The sequence below is a fragment of the Erythranthe guttata genome, chromosome 11, assembly GCF_056151865.1.
Source record: "Erythranthe guttata isolate IM_541 chromosome 11, IM_541, whole genome shotgun sequence".
NCBI lineage: Eukaryota > Viridiplantae > Streptophyta > Magnoliopsida > Lamiales > Phrymaceae > Erythranthe > Erythranthe guttata.
In genome coordinates, this window is record NC_142543.1 from 9513226 (window position 1) to 9536050 (window position 22825).

The 22825-nt window shown below is 35.4% G+C and overlaps 1 protein-coding gene and 1 long non-coding RNA gene across 3 annotated transcripts; both read left to right on the top strand.

Moving 5' to 3' along the window:
- Positions 1 to 143: 143 nt before the first annotated feature.
- Positions 144 to 3100, top strand: LOC105973532 (calcium-transporting ATPase 9, plasma membrane-type-like). Of its 2 annotated transcripts, none has more exons than XM_088825380.1 (15): positions 144 to 359; positions 498 to 670; positions 888 to 1004; positions 1083 to 1122; positions 1208 to 1323; positions 1418 to 1549; positions 1643 to 1735; positions 1826 to 1895; positions 1973 to 2043; positions 2132 to 2215; positions 2301 to 2378; positions 2464 to 2535; positions 2646 to 2729; positions 2823 to 2905; positions 2988 to 3100. In XM_088825380.1, exons 3-15 carry the CDS (start codon positions 975 to 977, stop codon positions 3004 to 3006), a joined length of 972 nt encoding a protein of 323 aa, XP_088681506.1. In that variant the 5' UTR covers positions 144 to 359; positions 498 to 670; positions 888 to 974; the 3' UTR covers positions 3007 to 3100. The 2 variants fall into 2 exon arrangements, with proteins under 2 accessions (XP_088681506.1, XP_088681507.1); XM_088825381.1 differs by having other exon boundaries at positions 2854 to 2905.
- Positions 3101 to 3166: 66 nt separating this feature from the next.
- Positions 3167 to 4412, top strand: LOC148766963 (uncharacterized). The gene is made up of 3 exons (XR_016034282.1): positions 3167 to 3365; positions 3456 to 4013; positions 4100 to 4412. It is a non-coding gene; the product is annotated as an uncharacterized LOC148766963 (long non-coding RNA).
- The last annotated feature ends 18413 nt before the right edge of the window (positions 4413 to 22825 follow it).

A 22825-nucleotide genomic window follows, 5' to 3' on the forward strand; every position in this document is an offset into this window, starting at 1 on the left:
GTTACTATCACAGCGATTCTTGGATAACCCTTTGGTTACTATCACAGGTTAGAACACTAAATTTACTTATTTTACTGATTCTTTCAACTTTCTTTCATTAATTACTGGAAAACTCATGTTAAATCCTCGTTATGGGTACTGATTCTAATTACGTATCTATCTTGTCTGTGCTTTTTTTCTTTTGTTTTCGTTTAGGGTTTTTGTAGTTCTGATTCTAATTTGGTGGGTCAGTTTCAGATTTGCAAATTGCGCCGTAAAAGGGGCTTCAAGACTGTGTTTATTAGAGGAGGGTCTGGTGGTTCTGTTAATTCCGGGCCTAGCGCAAATATTCATGGCTCCGGCGGTGGTGGAGTGAAAAAGTTTGTATTATACATGTTCTTGCGTTGTACAACTACAGTGATTCTTCTTCTTTGTAGGTGAAGTAAAAATAGGTGTTTCAGTTTTGCACAAAAATAAACACAAATTGTTTCTTACTCATATTTTTTTTCCTCCCCCAGCCACCGTCGATATGACTACGCCAATGAAGCTGCATCGCACCTCGACCTGGAGACCGGCGACTCCTCCGCTGGCGTTGATGGGGGTGGATGGGGGCAGCGATCCTGATTTCTCTGATCCTTTCGACATTGCCAACACCAAAAATGCCTCCCATGAATCGCTCAAGCGCTGGAGGGTAAGATTTCGCCCGCGTGTGTTTGTTTATTGTATTGCATTTAATTATCACATGCAATTATTTTTCTGTTTGGAGGATAAATTAAACGGTTGAATGATTAGTTGTCGAATTTATCGTTTTTGCTTTTATGGTTATGGAATTTAAAATCACTTGAAATTCGATGAATTACATGCATGTGCACCTCTTTCTGATTGTCTAAGTCTTGGTCCTTTTGCAGCAAGCCGCCCTCGTGCTTAATGCTTCGTGATGTTTCCGCTAAACGTTAGACCTGAAAAAAGACGAAGAACAAGAAAAGAGAAGACGGATGATCAGAGCACATGCTCAGGTCATAAGGGTAATATTAAAACACATTAGTCTTCATTCCGTACTTTTATTAATTCGATTCTTGATATTCTGGTGTCGGTGGTTGTAGGCTGCACTGCTCTTTAAGTTGGCTAGACAACGAGCAATAGGTATTTTTCGAGCGTTGCTTCTTTTTAAGCGGGTTTTCCTATTTCCATCTCTGCTACAAACCTGATTTGATTTTCGTCAAATCAGTATTAGGCACGACAGTAGCTCCACCATCTCCTAACGGTGATTATGAAATCGGACTCGAGCAACTTGCTTCGATGAACATGGATCATAATATTACAGCACTGCAACAATATGGAGGGGTAACACTTCCTTTTTCCCTTCACCATCTCTCTAGGAAGTTTGCTAACATATGCTATATGCATAAATATTAATCTCGACCGTCATTTTATTCAGGTTAAAGGGTTGGCAGAAATGATAAAAACAGACGTCGAAACAGGGATATACGGTGACGAAAATGAGTTATCACGAAGAAAGAATGCTTTCGGCTCAAACACGTATCCCGTGAAAAAAGGAAGGAGTTTCTTGGTAAGACTTGTCTAGAGTGTTATATTTGTTTGATAGGATGTTCTTACTTATACATTTCCACCATTTAATTATTCGACGTTTGTTTTTGCGCAGAGATTCCTATGGGAGGCTTGGCAGGATCTAACTCTCATTATTTTAATAATAATAGCCGCCGTGGCCTCTTTGGCTCTCGGAATAAAAACTGAGGTTGGCTTGAAATAAAACAATACCATATTATTAAAAGAATTTATATAATTTCCTTCATATATAAATTTAAGAATTGCTCGTGTTTTCCAGGGCCTGGAGGAAGGATGGTACGACGGAGGAAGCATCACCTTTGTTTTTCTTCTGGTTATTTTTGTTACAGGTTAGAAAATTCAGATTGGTTATTTATAACCTTAGGAGAGAAGTAATATAATTGCATCTGTTGCATCTGTTGTTCAGCAACTAGTGATTATCGGCAGTCCCTCCAGTTTCAAAATTTAAACGAAGAAAAACGGAACATCAAATTGGAGGTAATATTCCAGTCACGAACTTATTCAAGCTTTTACCTTCTTGTTATTGTTCTCTTTAGAGTACTCTCATGGACAAACATATGTACAGATGATCAGAGGTGGCAGAAGAAACAAGGTTTCGCTATACGAGATTGTGGTTGGAGATGTCATACCTCTCCAGATTGGTGATCAGGTGATAACAGATCCGATTTTACTCGATATACTTTCTTGGACCACGCATCATTGTCGAAAAGAGTCTCCTAATGTATTTTACACAGGTTCCTGCCGATGGAATCTTGATAAGCGGACATTCTCTCGCCATTGACGCATCCAACATGACTGGAGAAAGCAAGATTGTGAGCTGCTTAGACTTTATTTTGAAGGTTCTATAATATTAGATAATTATATTTTTATTTCTCACACACAATGCCATTATTGCAGGTCCACAAAGACCACAAATCTCCATTTTTGATGTCTGGTTGCAAAGTAGCAGCTGGTGCCGGAACAATGATGGTAAGATATAAAACTTTCCCACCTCCAGTAAACGAATTTTCGACCACGCTTAATTTCTGTTCCAATTTCAGATGTTGAATTATTATAACAAGTTCAAATTTCTGTTTCAGGTAACTGGTGTCGGAATCAACACCGAATGGGGATTGTTGATGGCCTGTATTTCAGAAGATACCGGTGAAGAAACTCCTTTGCAGGTACTTATTGGATATAACGGTTCATCTTTTCATTGTTTACTTACTACATGAAAATAAATAAAACCAATTATGGATCCTGTTGATACATTACAGGTGCGCCTGAATGGTGTTGCAACGTTTATAGGCATCGTTGGGCTCACCGTGGCTCTCTTCGTGCTGATTATTCTCTTAATCAGGTAATTTGGGCAGTGTTTCGTGTTATCTTATTCTACGACCACTTTCTGAGTATCAGTAACATTGACAAATTAATTACCTCAGATTTTTCACGGGGACGTAAAAAAATCCCGATGGATCTGTTCAGTTCGTCCATGGAGAGACCAGTGTTGGCGAAATAGTTGATGGGGTTATACACATATCATAACTGCTGCTGTAAGTTTCTACATTTTGATACGTAATTGCGAATACGTTAGATAACCTTCCTTTTTTTCCGACTTTGGTGTAACTAACTTTGACAAACCACGTAAGACAGATGACTGTAGTTGAGGCTTATGTTGGGAAACAGAAGATGGATCCTCCTGAAGACGGTGCTCAGTTGCATGCAACAATTTCCTCTCTTCTAGACGAGGGACTTGCACAGAACACTTCCGGCAGTGTTTTTCTATCTAATGTATTCTTTTCATCAGTACGTGAGTGCACGTGAGCATGGATTTTTCAAGTCTTTTCGTAAATAAATGTCTGTGCTTCGGAAGGGAGTGTGATCATTAACCGAGTTTTTATCTCTTGTAGTGTTTAGGAGGGTGCAATGGAGGTTTCGGGATCTCCAACCGAAAAAGCTGTCCTTCAATGGGGTGTTAAGGTACTTTTAAGTCGTACGATAGTGTATCTATATTTCCAACTTTTAACATAACGAAATCAGAATCCGTAGTTCTCCATGTCTCTCCTTTCAATTCCATTAAGAAGCGAGGGGGTGTTGCAGTAAGAGGAAAGGTAACGATTCATTTATTCGATGCTTTTATGCTCATGTTTATAGTGGTTCTTCTTCTTTGTAGGTGAAGTAAAAATAGGTGTTTCAGTTTTGCACAAAAATAAACACATAGGTGCCTCGAGCAAATTATTCCTGCATTAAGAGAAGATTTAATTGTTTACTGATCTCGTTATAGATCTGATTTTGGGGAATAGAATATTTTCGATGCCCTTTTTGTTCGACAGGAGAGAGAGCTACTAAACTATTTCCGATGCACTGTCGTTCTAACTTCCGTTAAAGGCTACCGGAATAAAGGCATGCGGTACGAAATAAGCGATGGCTGCAGTGTGTAACTGCCTCGGCCCAAGAACTGTTTGAAGGTAATTTTTGTGCTTCTCGTATTTTATTCGATGTTAGGAACAGTAAAAGTAAATTATGCCATTTTACCTGTCTATGGCTCTGATAGGAAAAATGAACTTCAAGGGCAAGCTGAGGGAGCTCCCGGTAATGGTTATGTCGCCGGAGAACGTTTTGCTCGCACTGATAGGTATTAGCCTATATCAAGATTTTATTATTACTATTATTATTATGAAATATATATTCCTGTTTTCAGTATCTAGATTCTTGTATAATGGGAGATGGTTAGTCTAATGACAATGCGGATGAAGGTTTTACAAATGGTTTAGAGAGGTATAAATAAATTTCAAGTAGCAGTTATATGTTCCTTGAATTTCTCATTATGTTGAGTTTGCGATTTTCTTTATTTATTCTTTTGGTGCTGGGAAATTATATGACATCTATATAATATATAAAAGTTGAATTCCATAGCTAATTGATTGACATTTGGCAATTTCAATTGATGACATGTCCTCAATTTTATCCATGTGGCGAATTGATTGGTGGAAATAAATCATCAAAAAATATGTCATCATTTTCCAAAATTAAAGGTATTTAAATATATTTAATTATTTTATTAATCTATTTATATCCTACCATTTATAAAGTGCTCTAAATATATCAACTTTCTTGGAAATCCTACATAAATTTATTTTTGAATTTAATTTTATAATTAATTTAATTTGAATTTAGTTAAATTCGATTTAAAATCTTCCCTTATTATAATTGCATGATTGGTGGTGTTACGAATTTTTTTAATTTTAATTCATAAATTTGGATTTATATTAAAAAAACTTATTGCAAAATAAATTATTTGATATTATACATTTTACATGAACATGACTAGAGAATATGTATTTTTTTACTAATTTAATATTATATATTAATATTATCTGTAAAAAAAAAAAAGATACATGTTTGAATTTACTATCTTGCGAAAATTGACACTATTTGTTATGCAATGTGTAGAGTAATGTACTCCCAATTATTTACCATATTAAAAATTATACTACATGAATTTCATGTTATTATTTAAATAATTATTTTTTCTTTACTGAATCCAGTGACAATAAATTTTACGATAGATTTAACTTTTTAAATTATATACTAATTAAAATACAAATTTTATCATGATTATACTAATAAATTGAATAACCTAAGTTAAGTTTAATCAATTAATAAAAAAAAAACGAATTGATTTTATATATTTCAAAATATAATAATTCTAAATATTTGGAATTAAATTCGTTTATCCACTTTATTTAATGGCTAACATTAAGAATATCAATTGTTATGTTTAAATAATGATCTTATATACTATATATTGTATTCCACTAATAACTATTTCATTATAACTCTAATAAATATAATATAATCAAGTAAATTATCTACAACAACTCCAACTCAAAAGTATCAAAATGAGTTTGCAAATATTTATGTGCTATTTAATATTTTATTTTGATATTTATCTAAATGTATTTGCTTCAACCATAGATATTAAATAGTTGTTAATTAAATATATCTAATTGCCACATGTTATTTTCTAAATGGACACTGAGGTGGTTAAATTCATAACTCATGTTTGATATTTTATTGTGCATGATTGCATAATGTATTTTTACATTCTGAAAGATGAAATATCAAAATACCTTATTTCATAACTCTATTAGAATTAAAAATTACTATTTTGGAGTATAAAAATGGTGGTTAAATGTTTTGATAGCTCATTTAATAATCCCACTCGAAGTGCTCTTGCCGTAAATAGTTTATATTAATAATTCCTCTAATGTTTGTTTTCGTCATACACCGACCCAGGTATGATTTTCCAAGGAATTTTTTTTATTACGTGGAATATTCCAATAATGCTTATTATATACACCCTGCACACACGACATTTCTTTATGGTATTTTTTAAAGACAAAAATTACCCTCAGGTGAACTTTACACGAAATCTTTATTCTTCTTAAGTAACACTTTCACATATTTTTATTATTACCATGACAACCCTGAGGGTAATTTTTTAGTTTAAAAAGTACGATAAAAGAAATGTCATGTCTGCAAGGGTAGACTCCATATTTTTTGGGACATTACATGGAATAAAAAAGAATCCGTAAAAAAATCACACCATAAGGGGGTCGTGTAAGAGAGAAACAAACATTAGGGGGGTTTTGGTATAATCACCGATAAGTGGAGGTGTTTTCTATAATTTAGCCTAAGTTCGGAAGGATTTTCATAATTTATCTTATTAATTACAATGATTATTGTTCTTTTACGTCTTAACGTTTGTTTATACGCTTATAATATTTTAAATAATTTTAATGTCAGTTTGATAATATAATTAAATATTAATTTCTAATATATTTAATATGTGTTTTTTTATGGTTCAACTACCACACATAAGAAATGGGTTTTTTGCAAAAACCACCCTTGTGTAATCTCGAATTGCTGAAAAAACCCTTATGTTAAAAAAATTAGCAAATACCCCCCTATGAAAATTAGTCAAAGGCAATAAGGCCCCTACTATCCAAATGTGTGTAGCACGCGCGGAATGTGCGAATGGGTGAGTATTTTTTACGCAAAAAGACACAAATACCCTTTAAATTAGAAATTTAAACAATTATAAATTCACCCCATAATTTTAATCAGGCCCAAAATGAAGTTTTCAAAATTTTCAATTCAATCCCCAATATTTGTAAAAAGCCATCTTCCCCAATCAACCCAAAACCAGACCCCAACCCAAAATGTAACTCTTCATCGCTCCTATTGGAGATATTGACAGCTCCTCTCATCCCGTCACTTTCCTCAGGCATGGCCCTCTTGAGTCTTCTCTTCCCCGGCTGCGCATTCTCGATCCCCGCCTCCATCGCATCCTCAGTCGTCGTCCATCCCCCCATCCCTTCCTAGGACCGCGCAATACTCCGCCTATTCTCCTCATCCCGCTTGACGAGCTATTTCCCTCCTCGTCTGCACCAACGACCTCGCCGGAGTTAGGGCTAACATTTTCGGAAAAACGAGCAAGAAGAGCAGATTTCTTCCTGCTTTTTATTTTTTTTTAATTTTATTTTTTATTTCTACTTTCTGATTTTGTGCAGATGAACAAAAAAGAAAAGGACTCAACTGTTCTGATTTTTTTCTTCAAGGGTAGTTCATTGAATTGATTTTTGGATTTTTTGGATTCAGAATTTGGGGTTTGAGAATTGAGATGTTGGGTAATGGAATGGGGCAGATTTTTTTTTATTAACAATAAAATATTTTGGTATTTTTATTTTTGATGGACAGCTGTTTTTGGATTACATTCATAAGGGCAATATAGCCATTTCAATGCAGTCAACGGGCTTTATTTGGATAGGGGATGGTAGGCTAAATAAAACACATCATAGGGGGGTAAATGCCAATTGTTTTAACATAAGGACTTTTATGGAAATTAGACATTTCACAGGGGGCTCAATGCAATTAACTCCATAAGAAATTTGATATAAAGGTTCGAGATTGAATATAAATGTTCTTTTTTATACTAAATAATAGATCATTGCAAAAAGAATTGTTGCAAAATCAGAATCTGTGATTAATATTAGCATTAGAATTATAATTATAATTATAATTAAGATTCTTTGAATTAGTATTAGTATTAATACTAGAAATAGGATTCAGATTGTAATTAGGATTAATATAATATTAGGATTATGATTAATATTAGTATTAGAATTATAATTAAGATTATGATTATGCTTAGTACGATAATTAGTGACATGCATTAGTATTAGGATTATATTAACATTAGGATTGGGATTAGAATTACAATTAAGATTAAAATTAGAATTAACATTAGCATTATTAGTATTAACATTATTAGGCTTATGATTAGTGTTAGGAATAGGATTATGGTTAGGATTACGATTAGAACTATTATTAGTGTTATGAATAGAATCAGGAATACGATAAGGATTTGGATAATATTATAATTACAATCATAATTAGCTTATCTAGATTAGCATTAGCATTAACATTAACAATATTAACATATTAGTATTAGTAATAGTATTAATAATAGTATTAGTATTAATATTAGTATTAGTAATAGTATTAGTATTGGTATTAGTATTGGTATTAGTATTAGTATTAGTATTAGTATTAGAATTAATATTAGTATTAGTATTAGTATTAGTATTAGTATTAGTATTAGTATTAGTATTAGTATTAGTATTAGTATTAGTATTAGTAATAGTATTAGTATTAGTATTAGTATTAGTATTAGTACAAGTATTAGTATTAACATAAGTATAAGTATCCGTATCAATATTATTATCGGTATCAGTATAAGTATCAGTATCAGTACCACAATATGGATCAATACCAATATCAGTACCAGTATCAGTATCATTATTAGTATCGATATCGATATCGGTATCAGTATCAGTATCAGTATCGGCGTCAGTATTGGTATCAGTATCAGTGTGTGTGTGTATATATATATATATATATATATATATATATATATATATATATATATATTTATATATATATATATATTAGTTTTAGCATTTCTATTAGTATTAGTAATAGTATCAGTATCAATATTAGTATTAATATCACTATTAGTAATAGTATTAGTATTAGTACTAATATTAGTATTAATATCAGTATAAGTATCTGTATTAGTATCGATAGCAGTACCAGTACCAGTATAAATATCAGTATCGGTATCAGTATCAGTATATGTATCAGTATCGATATCAGTTTCAGTATCAAAATCAGTATGAATATCAATATTAGTATCAATTTCACTATCAGTATCAGTATCAGTATCAATATTAATATTAGTATCTGTATTATTAGTATAATATTAGTATTAGTATTAGTATTTTTATCAGCATCAGTATCAGTATGAGTAACAATATTAGTATCATTATTGTAATAGTATTAATATTAATATTAATATTACTATGAGTATCAATATGACTATCAACATCAGTATCAGTATTAACATCAGTATCAGTATCAATATATGTATCAGTGTCAGTATCAATATCAGTATCAGTATCAGTATCAGTATCAGTATTTGTATCAATATCAATAAGTATTAGTATTAGTAGTGTTAGTATTAGTATTAGTATTAGTAATAGTATTAGTATTAGTATTATCATTAGTATGAGTATTAGTATTAGTATTAGTATTAACATTAGTATTATGAGTAGAATTAGTATCAGTATGAGTACCCGTATTAGTACGAGTATAAGTATTAGTATTAGTATCAATATTAATATCAGTAGTACTATTATCATTACTATCAATATTAGTATCATTATTAGTATTAGTAGTAGTATTAATATTGATATTAATATTAGTATTAAAATTAGTATAGTATTTGTATTAGTATTAGTATTAGTATTAGTATTAGTATTAATATCACTATCAGTATTGGTATTATTATTGGTATTGGCGTAATTGTCGTATACATCTTATCTCTTTTGCAATATTTATAAGTTGTGTTGTTGTTTGAGTAATGTGAACACTAATTTAATGTTGTTAGTGATAAACTTGCAGGTTATTTGAATATCTATTGTGTTACCTCTATGCTACTGTGTTCGTTGTTAAGTTAGTTATTTTGCAGATGATTCACATGGTGTAGTAGATTGCATTCCATGAAATAGAGTTATACCATATGTTTTAAATTATTTCACTTAATCTTCATATCGTGCTTTGCGCCGTTCGCGTATTTTTCTTTGCAATATTTAATTGAATTTCATATGTTATTACTCTGAATTAAGAGATAATTTTTTTTTCATTTCCTTCCATTTTGTTTTACTTGAATTGTTGTTGTTATAAAAAGATATTCGTTTAAATATTATTATTTTTTTCATTTTGAAACTGATATTCGTGCAACGCACGGGTGAAGTACTAGTTGGATTATGATTTATGATTCAAATCTTGCGATTCAATTCATTCATACCTGACTCGATTCAAATGTCAAAATAAATTTTTAAATATAATCAAATCGATCAAATTTTACGGTTTACGATTACCAATTTGGTTTTGGGAGAAAATGAATGAATTTACGAAAAATTTAATTTATTATATTATTTATATCATAAACTTGGGATAATTACATATTTGGTCCCTATATTACATACATTTTTTTTGAAATTTTGGTCCATAAATAAGAAATGCAACCCAAGTGGGGGTCAATTTAAAATTTCTGGAAATCCACTCCCCTGACTGAAACAGTTTTCCTTTTCCTTTTGGTCCTTAAACCATAAATGCACCACTCAATTTGAAATTTATGGAAATCTAACTGCCTGGCTGAAATGTTTTTGAAAATTACAGAATCATCCCTATACTGACTCCCATCTTCCCAGCTGCTCCACCTAAATTGCAAATTTAACCCCAAAGTGCATCTCTCTTGCAATATCAGAAATATCCGCCACCAACGCAGTATGCTTTTATTCCTCCGCAGCTATAATCGCGCGTGACTCATTTACGAAAATTCCCAATACCGAGTTTAAAATCTTATGATTTACGATTAATATCTTACTATTCAAACCGTTCATACCTAAGTCGATTCAAAAGTTCAAATAAATCTTAAATATCAACAAAACAATCAAATTTTACAATTTACGATTTAGGAAAACTATAATTTATTATATTATTTATAATAAATTTGCGAAAATTACAATTTTTGTCCCTATATTATATACAGTTTTTTATTTTGATCCTTAAACCGGAAATGCCCCCAAGTTGAGGTCAATTAGTAATTCCTGAAAATCCACCTCTCTGAAATAGCTTTGAAAATTGCAGAATCACCCCTATACTTACTCCATCTTCCTAGCCGCTCCACCCAAATTGCAAATTTGCCCCAAAGTGGATCTCTCTTTCAACATCCAAAATGTCCGCCACATTTATGAAAGTTCGCATTTCCGAGCATAAAATCTTATGATTTACGATTCAATTCATCTATATCTATGTCGATTCAAATGTTAAAATAAATCTCAAATATCAACAAATCGATCAAATTTTACGAATTTTGGTCCCTATACAATATACCTTTTTATTTTTATTTTTTGGTCCTTAAACCAGAAATGCACCACAAGTGGGGGTGAATTTGTAATTTCTGGAAATCCACTTCCCTGGGTGAATTTTTTTTGAAAATTGCAGAATCACCCCTATACTTATTCCATATTCCCAGCCATTCCACCCAAATTGCAAATTTAACCCCAAAGTGGATCTCTCTTGCAATATCCGAATTATCCGCCACCAATGCAGTATGCTTTTACTACTCCTCAGCTATAAACACGTGTGACTCATTTACGAAAATTCGCAATACCAAGTATAAAATCTTATGATTCACGATTCAAATCTTACAATTTAATTCGTTCATACCTAAGTCAATTCAAAAGTAAAAATAAATCTAAATATCAACAAAACGATCAAATTTTACGATTTAAGAAAACTATAATTTATTATATTATTTATAATAAACTTGCGATAGTTACAGCTTCTGTCCCTATATTATATACATTTTTTAATATCGGTCCTGAAATCAGAAATGCCCCCAAGTGGAGTTCAATTTTTAATTTCCGAAAACCCACCTCCCTAGCTGAAAAAGTTCTGAAAATTGCAGAATCACCCCTATACTTGCTCCATCTTCTTAGCCGCTCCACCCAAATTGCAAATTTGATCCCAAAGTGGATCTCTCTTTCACTATCCAAAATATCCGCCACATTTACGAAAATTCCCAATACCTAGCACAAAATCTTATGATTTACGATTCAAATCTTACGATTCAATTCATTCATATCTATGTCGATAGAAATGTTAAAATAAATCTTCAATATCAATTAATCGGTCAAATTTACGATTTTTGGTCCCTATATTATTATACCTTTTTTTTTTTTTTTTTTTTTTTTTTTTTTTTTTTTTTTTTTAATTTTGTTCCTTAAACCAGAAATGCACCCTAGTGGGGGTCAGTTTGTAATTTCTGAAAATCCACCTCGCTGATTTAAACAGTTTTGAAAATTGCAGAATCACCCGTATACTTGCTCCATCTTCCCACCAGCTCCACCCAAATTGCAAATTTAACCCCAAAATGGATCTCTCTTGCAATATCCAAAATATCCGCCACCAAAGCTGTATACTTTTACTACTCCTCACCTATAAACGCGTGCGACTCATTTACGAAAATTCGCAATACCGAATATAAAATCTTATGATTTACGATTCAAGTCTTACAATTTAATTCGTTCATACCGAAGTCATTTCAAAAGTAAAAATAAATCTTAAATATCAACAAAACGATCAAATTTTACGATTTACGATCTAAGAAAACTTTAATTTATTATATTATTATAATAAACTTATGATAATTACAGATTTGGTCCCAATATTATATATCATTTTTAATTTCAGTCCTTAAACCGGAAATGCCCCCAAGTGGAGTTCAATTTGTAATTTCCGAAAATCCACCTCCCTAGCTGAAATAGTTCTGAAAATTGCAGAATCACCCCTGTATTGCCTATACTTGCTCCATCTTCTTAGCCGTTCTACCCAAATTGCAAATTTGACCCAAAAGGGGATCTCTCTTTGACTATTCAAAATATCTGTCACATTTACGAAAATCCGCAATACCGAGCACAAAAATTTATGATTTCAAGTCTTACGATTCAATTCATTCATATTTGTGTCGAATGAAATGTTTAAATAAATCTTAAATATCAACTAATCGATACAAAATTACGATTTTTAATCCCTATATTATTATACCTTTTTTTAATATTGTTCCTTAAACCAGAAATGCACCCCAGTGGGAGTCAATTTGTAATTTCTGGACATTTACCTCGCTGACTGAAACAGTTTTAAAAATTGCAGAATCACCCCTGTTCTTACTCCATCTTCCCACCCGCTCCACCCAAATTGCAAATTTAACCCCAAAGTGGATCTCTCTTGAAATATCCGAAATATCCGACACCAACGCAGTATCCTTTGACTCCTCCTCATCTATAATCGCGTGTGACTCAGTTACGAAAATTCGCAATACCGAGTTTAAATCCTTATGATTTAAGATTCAACTCTAACGATTCAATTCGTTCATATTGAAAAATTAAAATAAATCTTAAATATCAACAAAACAATAAAATTTTACGATTTACGATTTAAGAAAACTTTAATTTATTATATTATTTATAATAAACTTATGATAATTACAGATTTGGTCCCTATATTATATACCATTTTTAATATCGGTCCTTAAACCGAAAATGCTCCCAAATGGAGGTAAATTTGTAATTTTCGAAAATCCACCTCCCTAGCTGAATCAGCTCTGAAAATTGCAGAATCACCCCTATACTTACTCCATCTTCTTAGCCGCTCCACCCAAATTGCAAATTTGACCCCAAGTGGATATCTCTATCACTATCCAAAATGTCCGCCACATTTAGGAAATTTCGCAATACCGAGCAAAAAATCTTATGATTTACGATTAAAATCTTACGATTCAATTCATTCATATCTATGTCGATAGGAATGTTAAAATAAATCTTACATATCAACTAATAGATCAAATTTTACGATTTGTGGTCCCTATATTATTGTACCTTTTTTTTTATTTTGTTCCTTCAACCAGAAATGCACCCAGTGGGGGTCTGTTGGCACCGGATTTCCACGAAGGAAGAAATCCGCCTCACTTGGGAAGTAAAGATTGGCTAAAGATTTGTTCCCATGTTTATTTTGGAAATATAGAGTCCTACCTTTGTAATACTTTAGGACTTAGATTTATTTCCTAGTACTTTATTCTTGTTAGGAATCTTTTATGGTTATCTAGATTAGAACTAGATATTGACTAGGATTCTGTTTCCTAGTTATTCGATTCCTTTGGAAGACAGGTCTTTGGAGGCCCATCTCACGCCTATATAAGGCTCCTCACCTCACAAAGACCGTGACACTTTTTTGGGAGAAAAATCACTCCGTTGCTTTGAAGAATCGCTGAAACGTTCTGCTGAACAGAACTGTGCCATCGTTGGATGTGTCAACATATACAGATTGGCTGTATAGATCTCTTGGGAGATCAACCGCGTCACTGAAGGGAGTTCAGGCCAGAAAGGAGTTCTAGGCACGCGGTGTGGAGCTGCTGTTGGAAGAAACACGAAGTTCGAGTTGTGTACAAGAACGGCATATTACATAAAGAGGGAGTCTTTAGTGTTTTTAATAAGTCCTATTAATGTACACTGTAAATCTGAACTAGTGAAATCGTGTTTGCAGATCCACGTGGATGTAGGGCACAATTGTGTCTGAACCACATTAATTCTTGTGTTTTGTTTATTTACTTTAAGTAGAGTATTACTGTGACAACACAAGATTTATAGTTGTAACTGTATACTGTTTCTACAACTTAACTGTTACAACTTAGATCAACTGATTTCTATAGGCATATAAATCAACAATTGGCATCAAGAGCCTCTCACTAGATATACATAGTGTGTGATTTTGGGAATTTGATTTATTTGCCATTTATTATTCGTAGGTACTATGAGTTCTCATATGGAAGGAGGTTCCACGACTCGCCCACCACTACTCACGGGAACCAACTACTCCTATTGGAAGACTAAGATGAAGATGTTCATAAAATCAATGGATGAAGATGCATGGCGAACAGTGTTAACTGGATGGAAGCGACCCGTTGCCACAGATGAGAAAGGGATTGAAACTGAGAAGCATGAGAAAGACTGGAGCAAAGCCGAACAAATTGCAGCAAACATGAATTCCAAGGCCTTGAATGCTATATTCAATGGAATTGATATCAATCAATTCAAGATAATCTCTGCGTGTGAGTGTGCTAAATAAGCATGGGAGAAACTCCAACCAGCATACGAGGGAACTGCTTCAGTCAGACTGTCCAAACTTCAAATGCTTGCCACCCGGTTTGAGGATCTTCGTATGGAAGAAAATGAGACCGTGAGCGAATTCAACTCCAAATTATGTGACATATCAAACGAAGCTCATGGCCTTGGTGAAACTTATCCTGAAGTTAAACTTGTACGAAAAGTGCTAAGATCCATGCCAGACAGATTCGCGTACAAGATCACTGCCATAGAGGAAGCAAGTGATGTGGACTCATTGCGACTTGAGGACCTGATTGGAAATCTACAAACTTTTGAAAACAAGTTGAACATCAGCAGAATGGACAAGGAAAGGAAAATCGCCCTGCAGTCTGTATCGGACACCACAACATCTGTGCCTACTGCTCTTATGTCAGCACTTGAAGTCAAGCTCACAAAATCCATGTCCTTAATAGCAAAAAATTTCGGAAGATTCATCAAGAAAAATGGACATCCTACAAACTCTGAGAGAAAACCCAGGACATCTACAGATAAGCCAGAAGTCAAGAAGGGAATTCGATGTAGAGAATGTCATGGTTATGGTCATATCCAAGCAGAATGTGCTAACACACTAAAAAAACAAGGAAAATCACTTGCCACAACTTGGAGTGATGACACCTCAGAGTCACCAAGGATTTGTTGAAATATTGGCAGGACTATGATGGTGAAAGAGCAAAAAGGGTGAGGAAAAATCTTTTTCCAAACGTACATGCTAATGATCACCAAGATGTTTCACCGCCTGTTAGCACAGTGTTTGATGCCTCTGTCAGTAAGTTAAATCGCACTGCATTTCTTCCCTCTAATAGATTAGATGAAATCATAAATGCTCATCCTTCCAATTCCAAAAGAATTGGGTTAGGGTATACTGATGGACAATCTAATGCTAACACTGGGTCAAACCAAAAAATCAGATTTGTCAATTCCACATCTTCTTGTGTGAACAACCAAACCTATCCTACTAAGTTTATTCCTATCTGTCACTTCTGTCACAAAATAGGGCATGTTAGGCCTAAATGCTTTAAAAGATGGAAATTGATAAATAAACAGTTAGCATATCAGACATCCAAATCCGCTGCGTGGGTTACTTACTCTCAAAGTAACAACTCTCATAAACAAAGGATGACAAATGATAGTACTAACTGCTGGTCAGCTATTTTATCTTTAAATGCATGTGCTACTAACTCTTGGTATTTTGACAGTGGATGCTCCAAACACATGACAGGTGAAAGGAATTTCTTATCAAATCTGCATAACATGTCTAGTGGACAGGTTACTTTTGGAGATGGAAATAAGGCTTATGTAAGGGGAAAAGGAGACTTAAATGTTGGAGGGTTGCCAAACTTGAACAATGTTCTGTATGTGGAAGGTTTGAAATCAAATCTTCTGAGTGTAAGTCAGTAGTGTGATCTATACGACTCTGTATTGTTCACAAAGCGTAAGTGTGAAGTATTTGATGAAAGCAAAAATTGTGTTCTAACTGGATACAGGTCATCAGACAATTGCTACAAAATTGATCAGATTGACAAATCGGATCATTGTCATCACACTTCTTCTGATCTCACTGATCTCTGGCATCATAAACTAGGTCATTTAAATTTTCATGATCTAATCCGTCTTGTTAATACAGGTTGCGTGAAAGGGATACCCCAACTGAAGACTGACACACCTGAGTCATGTGGTGACTGTCCTCTGGGAAAACAAGTACGGACATCTCACAAGAACACAGATCATGCAGGGACTAGCAGGACCTTGGAACTCATTCACATGGATCTAATGGGACCAATGCAAACCGAGAGCATTGGTGGAAAAAGGTATGTTCTAGTTTGTGTTGATGATTTCTCAAGGTTCACTTGGGTACGCTTCATTAGGGAAAAGTCAGATACCTTTTATGAGTTCAAAACTCTGTGCAAGAAATTGCGAATTGAAAAATTCAGCAATATTGGAAGAATTCGAAGCGATCATGGGAGAGAGTTTGAAAATTCTTCATTCACAAAATTTTGTGATAAACACGGTATCTCCCACGAATTCTCAGCACCAAAGACACCACAGCAGAATGGTGTGGTAGAAAGAAAGAACAGAACTCTCCAAGAAATGACTCGCGTAATGCTCATCTCAGCAAGAGTGGCCACAAAGTTCTGGGCTGAAGCTATGAGCACTGCCTGCTACACCATAAACCGTGTACACCTCAGACCAGGTACCAAGAAAACTCCATATGAAGTATGGAAAGGTAAGAAGCCTAACTTAAGTTACTTTCATGTCTTTGGGTGTGAATGTTACATCCTGAACGATAGAGAACAACTCGGTAAGTTCTCTGCAAGAGGAGACAAAGGTACCTTTCTTGGTTACTCTTTAAACAACAGGGCATATCGCGTTTATAATGAACGTACAATGACTGTTATGGAATCCATTAATGTAACATTTAACGAAGTTTTATCTGCAGAAATGGATGAGGAAGACGCTAATCCTGGAAAAACCATTGTACCAGTACAAACGCCAGGCGTCAGCACAGAGGAAGTGACGTCAGTGAAGGAAAGCACAGAAGGCGTGCCAGCAGCGAAGGAAAGCACATAAGAAAGAAAAAGACCATCAAAACGAGTTGTAAAAAATCATCCTTCTGAACAGGTGATAGGAGAATTTGATGAAGGTATGAAAACTCGAAATAAGCCCAAAGTTGATTACCAAGAAATGGTCAGGTATGTTTGCTATACTTCTACTATAGAACCAAAAAACATCAAAGAAGCAATTCTTGATGAGTATTGGGTACAAGCTATGCAAGAGGAACTTGAGCAGTTCACTCGACATGAAGTGTGGGAACTTGTTCCACGACCCGACCAGGTAAACGTTATAGGTACAAAATGGGTGTTCAAAAACAAAACGGACGAACTTGGTAATATAACTCGCAACAAAGCTCGTCTTGTTGCTCAAGGGTACACCCAAATTGAAGGAGTAGATTTTGACGAAACATTCGCTCCGGTAGCTCGTCTTGAGTCAATACGTCTTTTACTCTCAGTTGCTTGTGCTTTAAAGTTTAAACTCTTCCAAATGGATGTAAAAAGTGCGTTTTTAAATGGTCTCTTAAATGAAGAAGTGTATGTCGAACAACCAAAAGGTTTTCAAGATCCACTCAAACCTCAACATGTCTATAAACTTAAAAAGGCCCTATACGGTCTCAAACAAGCCCCTAGGGCTTGGTATGAGCGACTTACGACCTTTCTAGTTGAAAAAGGATATAGAAGAGGTGGGGTAGATAAAACACTATTTGTCAAAAATTTTAAAAACGAAATCCTTTTGGCTCAAATCTATGTGGACGATATTGTTTTTGGGTCTACTTCTGACCACAAGAAAGATGAGTTTATCTCTCAAATGTCAAACGAATTTGAAATGAGTATGGTTGGAGAGCTAACTTACTTTCTTGGATTGCAGGTAAAGCAGATGAAGGATGGAATTTTCATCACACAAAGCAAGTATGCCAAAAATCTGGTAAGTAAATTTGGGTTAGATAATGCAAAACCTCTAAAAACTCCGATGAGTCCTACTGAAAAGTTGGGACGCGACTGTGAGGGCACAGACGTGGATCCCACATTATACAGGAGTATGATTGGAAGTTTACTTTATCTTACTGCCAGTTGACCTGACATCTGTTTCAGTGTAGGAGTATGTGCTAGGTACCAATCAAATCCTAAAGAAAGTCACTTAAGTGCAGTCAAACGCATCATACGATACGTGAGTGGAACTCTTGAACTAGGAATATGGTACTCCAAAGATACTAATACTTGTCTTGCAGGATACAGTGATGCTGACTGGGCAGGAGATGTGGATGACAGAAAAAGTACTACTGGAGGCTGTTTCTACATGGGAAACAACCTAGTATCTTGGTACAGTAAGAAACAAAACTGCATCTCTTTATCAACAGCTGAATCTGAGTACATAGCTGCAGGTAGTTGTTGCACTCAACTTCTTTGGATGCAACATATGTTGAATGACTATGGCTTTCATGAAAAACTCGTTCATATATTCTGCGATAATGAAAGTGCCATAAATATCTCAAAAAATCCTGTCCAGCATTCTAGAACCAAACACATAGATCTTCGACACCATTTCATCAGGCAATTAGTTGAGCAGAAACGTGTGACTATAGAGTATGTGTCCACAGACAATCAATTAGCTGATATTTTTACAAAGCCCCTCGATTTCCTTAGGTTTGATTCCTTGCGTAAAGCGCTTGGGATTTGCCATGTGCAAAACTGAATTTTCTATGATACGTGCAATTAAAGTTTGTGTCCGGATTGCACTTGAATTTTTTAATCGGACATTATATGTGTCACCTACAAATGTGACATCACTGTTTTTGGACTAGGAATGATTGGAGGTTCATTTTGACTAATTGTTTGTGTGTTAGTTTTGGTGAATTAATTTTTGTTTCCACAGATAACCATGATAGAAGTGTGCTGCCCCCTCTATCGGGAGTGATCAATGACTATGACCTCATTCATCTCAAAGATCATACCTCTATTGGGAGAATTATGCTACCGCATATGCATCTCTGACTTCTATTTAAAAGCTATGTGGATTCTTAAGGAAGTTGCCCTCCTAATGTTTGCTTGAACATCATATCAACAAAAAAAAGGGAGGAGAAGAAAAATTAGTTCGAACTCAAAAAAAAAAAAAAAAAAAAAGAGGGGTTGGGATGATATTCAAGCATATATTAGGAAATTCTCCTTGAAGTCCACGATCGAATTGCTGTGCTAATCGCATATGCATTCATAACCCTTAAAAATTACCTAAATTATGGTTTCTTGAGTATGGTCATGGGGTTATAGTTATATCGTGCATCCAAGAGTTTGCTAGGTGGCCTTCTATTGTGATTCTCTTTAAGATTATCTAATTAATTCATGAAAACCAAGCCCTCAACTTTTAATCTTGTGATCTTCTTGATTTTCTTTTCCTTAAAAAGTTTTTTTTTCCTTTTAAATTTTTTTTTAAATCTTTGGGCTTTGTGAATTTTTGGCTCTAGTTGTCTCTGGCCACGTGGCTATAAGCCATGTCATCTGCCTTCTTTATTTTTTGATGTTTCGTGTGGAGAATATCTTGCTTGTTATTGGTGGCGGATTTTGTGGGATCTTATTCTGATTTGAAAATATCCAGTATCCGAAGAGTCCTCTCTTTTTCTGCCTATTTTCTCGGTCCCTGTGCTTTAAATATCCGCCTCTTTTAGGGTTTGCTTCTCACACTTTATTCTTTCTCTTCTTTTCTTCCGCCGTTCCTTTTCTATTTTCTTGTTTTTCTCTGTATTCACTATTCACCATGGGCAAGAATCGATCTGCTGAGGGCTCCAAGAAACGACGCCACACTCCATCTGCCTCGCCTGCTGAGAAGAAGTCCAGAAAATCTTCAAAGAAAGTCCGCCCTACTGTTGTGGAAATCTCTCCTGTTCCCGTCACCACAGATCTGGACCCCGTCCCTTCTCCTGTGGCTTCACCATCACCAAGTCTCAAGACAAGTGATGTGCCTGACCCTGTCGACACCGGCGTGGCTGTTCTTGACGGTGATAGCCTCTCTGGAACTCCACAAGATGATCTGCCCTCAGATCCAGAGGTTGCCCCCCGCAGTGTTGAGTTTCCTGTTCAACTCCGCCGCTCCAATCGAAAACACGAAGGCCCATCTGCCTCCTCTCCTGCCTCCGTGTCTGAAGGTCAACAATCCTCTTCTTCTGAGCCTATTCCTGAGGATGACCCTTTGCGTTCTGAATCCTCTGATTCATTTGTGGGCTCTCAACTCTCTGCTGGTAACTGTTTCTCTCCTCTCTTCTATTCCGCTCTTGCTAAAGAAAATTGGGATAGTATGAGTAAGCGTGCCTGCTCTCCTGAGCGTGTTTTGTCTAGGTCTGTCTTACCTTTGTCTGGGATTTTCCGTCTTCTAAAAACTCAAGGGTTGCTTAGCACTATTGTGAGTGCACAACCTTTTGAACGATCTGTTATTGTTGAGTTCTATGCCAATCTTTCTGATCGCTTTTCTGTTGTGGGGTCTCGTGGGTATGGGAAAGTGTATGTGAGGGGGTCTTTCTATTCTGTGACACCTGCCTTGATTAATGAGTTTTATAAATGTCCAAACGAGGTTTCTTCCAAACCCTCTGTTTCCAAAGACACTCTGGCCTCTGTCCTCACTGCCAAAGTTCTGAAAAAATGGCCTGGTCCAAAGTCGGCTTTTCATGTGTCTAAGCTGACTCAGCTGTACTCAGTCCTCTTTAAAATAGGCATTTCCAACTGGTTTCCCACTACTCACAATGCTACTCTCAATCCCACCCAAGCTGAGTTTTTATGGTGCATCACTCACGACTTCAAGATCAATATTGGTGAATTAATTTTCACTCAGATTGGTGCCTTAGCCAATTCCCGCACCGAGCGTGAGCATCTGCCGTTTCCTTCTCTGATCTACCAGCTTCTGATCAAACAAGGCCTGCCCACTCGTGATGCCACTCTACTGGACCCTCCTGGCCGTCCAATCACTATCCACGGTAAGGTCCTTTCTGAACATTTTGCTGATCTGCCTCCTGTCGATCCTACTGTTGTTCAGACGGTCCCACGTGTGAAGAAGGCTCCTATAGTGGCTGCCTCTGTTCCCATTGTAGCTGCCTCTATTCCGCCGCCAGTTGATGTGGTCACCAAGGATGAGCTCACTCGTTTTCAGGAGTCTATCCAGGCTCAGCTAGCTCAAGGGTTTGCCTCTATTCAAGATCAGCTGCTTAGGACTTTGGCACATTCTGGTCAGAAAGGGGGAGTAGCAACAACTCCAACTCCTGCGGCTTCCACCAAGACCAAAGATAAAGGCAAAAAGCAGGCATCCCTCCTCACTCCTCCACAGCCCAGCTCTCGTGATGATGATGATTTGTTCTCTGGCTTTAGTTACTAAAGCAGAGAATTGTGTTTCTCGTTTTTATGTTTTTTTTCTTAAAAACTATCTGCTATTACTTTTGGTCTGTAATAGCTTAGTATTGTTTTCTTTTTGCATCTCTGACTCTATGTGTTATCTCTTTATGTGTTATCTCTTTATCTGCATTGATAACTGTTTTTGAGTTAATTTTGGAGTGATTATATATCTCTCTCTTATTTGTCTCACTGCAGGAAATACTTAAGTAGCACTGCTATTGTGCTAACAGTATGTGATATTATGTGCTAACAGTCTGTGATGCAGGGGGAGTGCTAACAGTCTGTGATGCAGGGGGAGTTCTCGGTAAACATGGGTTCTGACCAAATCTATGCCAAAGGGGGAGATTGTTGGCACCGGATTTCCACGAAGGAAGAAATCCGCCTCACTTGGGAAGTAAAGATTGGCTAAAGATTTGTTCCCATGTTTATTTTGGAAATTTAGAGTCCTACCTTTGTAATACTTTAGGACTTAGATTTATTTCCTAGTACTTTATTCTTGTTAGGAATCTTTTATGGTTATCTAGATTAGAACTAGATATTGACTAGGATTCTGTTTCCTAGTTATTCGATTCCTTTGGAAGACAGGTCTTTGGAGGCCCATCTCACGCCTATATAAGGCTCCTCACCTCACAAAGACCGTGACACTTTTTTGGGAGAAAAATCACTCCGTTGCTTTGATGAATCGCTGAAACGTTCTGCTGAACAGAACTGTGCCATCGTTGGATGTGTCAACATATACAGATTGGCTGTATAGATCTCTTGGGAGATCAACCGCGTCACTGAAGGGAGTTCAGGCCACAAAGGAGTTCTAGGCACGCGGTGTGGAGCTGCCGTTGGAAGAAACACGAAGTTCGAGTTGTGTACAAGAACGGCATATTACATAAAGAGGGAGTCTTTAGTGTTTTTAATAAGTCCTATTACTGTACACTGTAAATCTGAACTAGTGAAATCGTGTTTGCAGATCCACGTGGATGTAGGGCACAATTGTGTCTGAACCACATT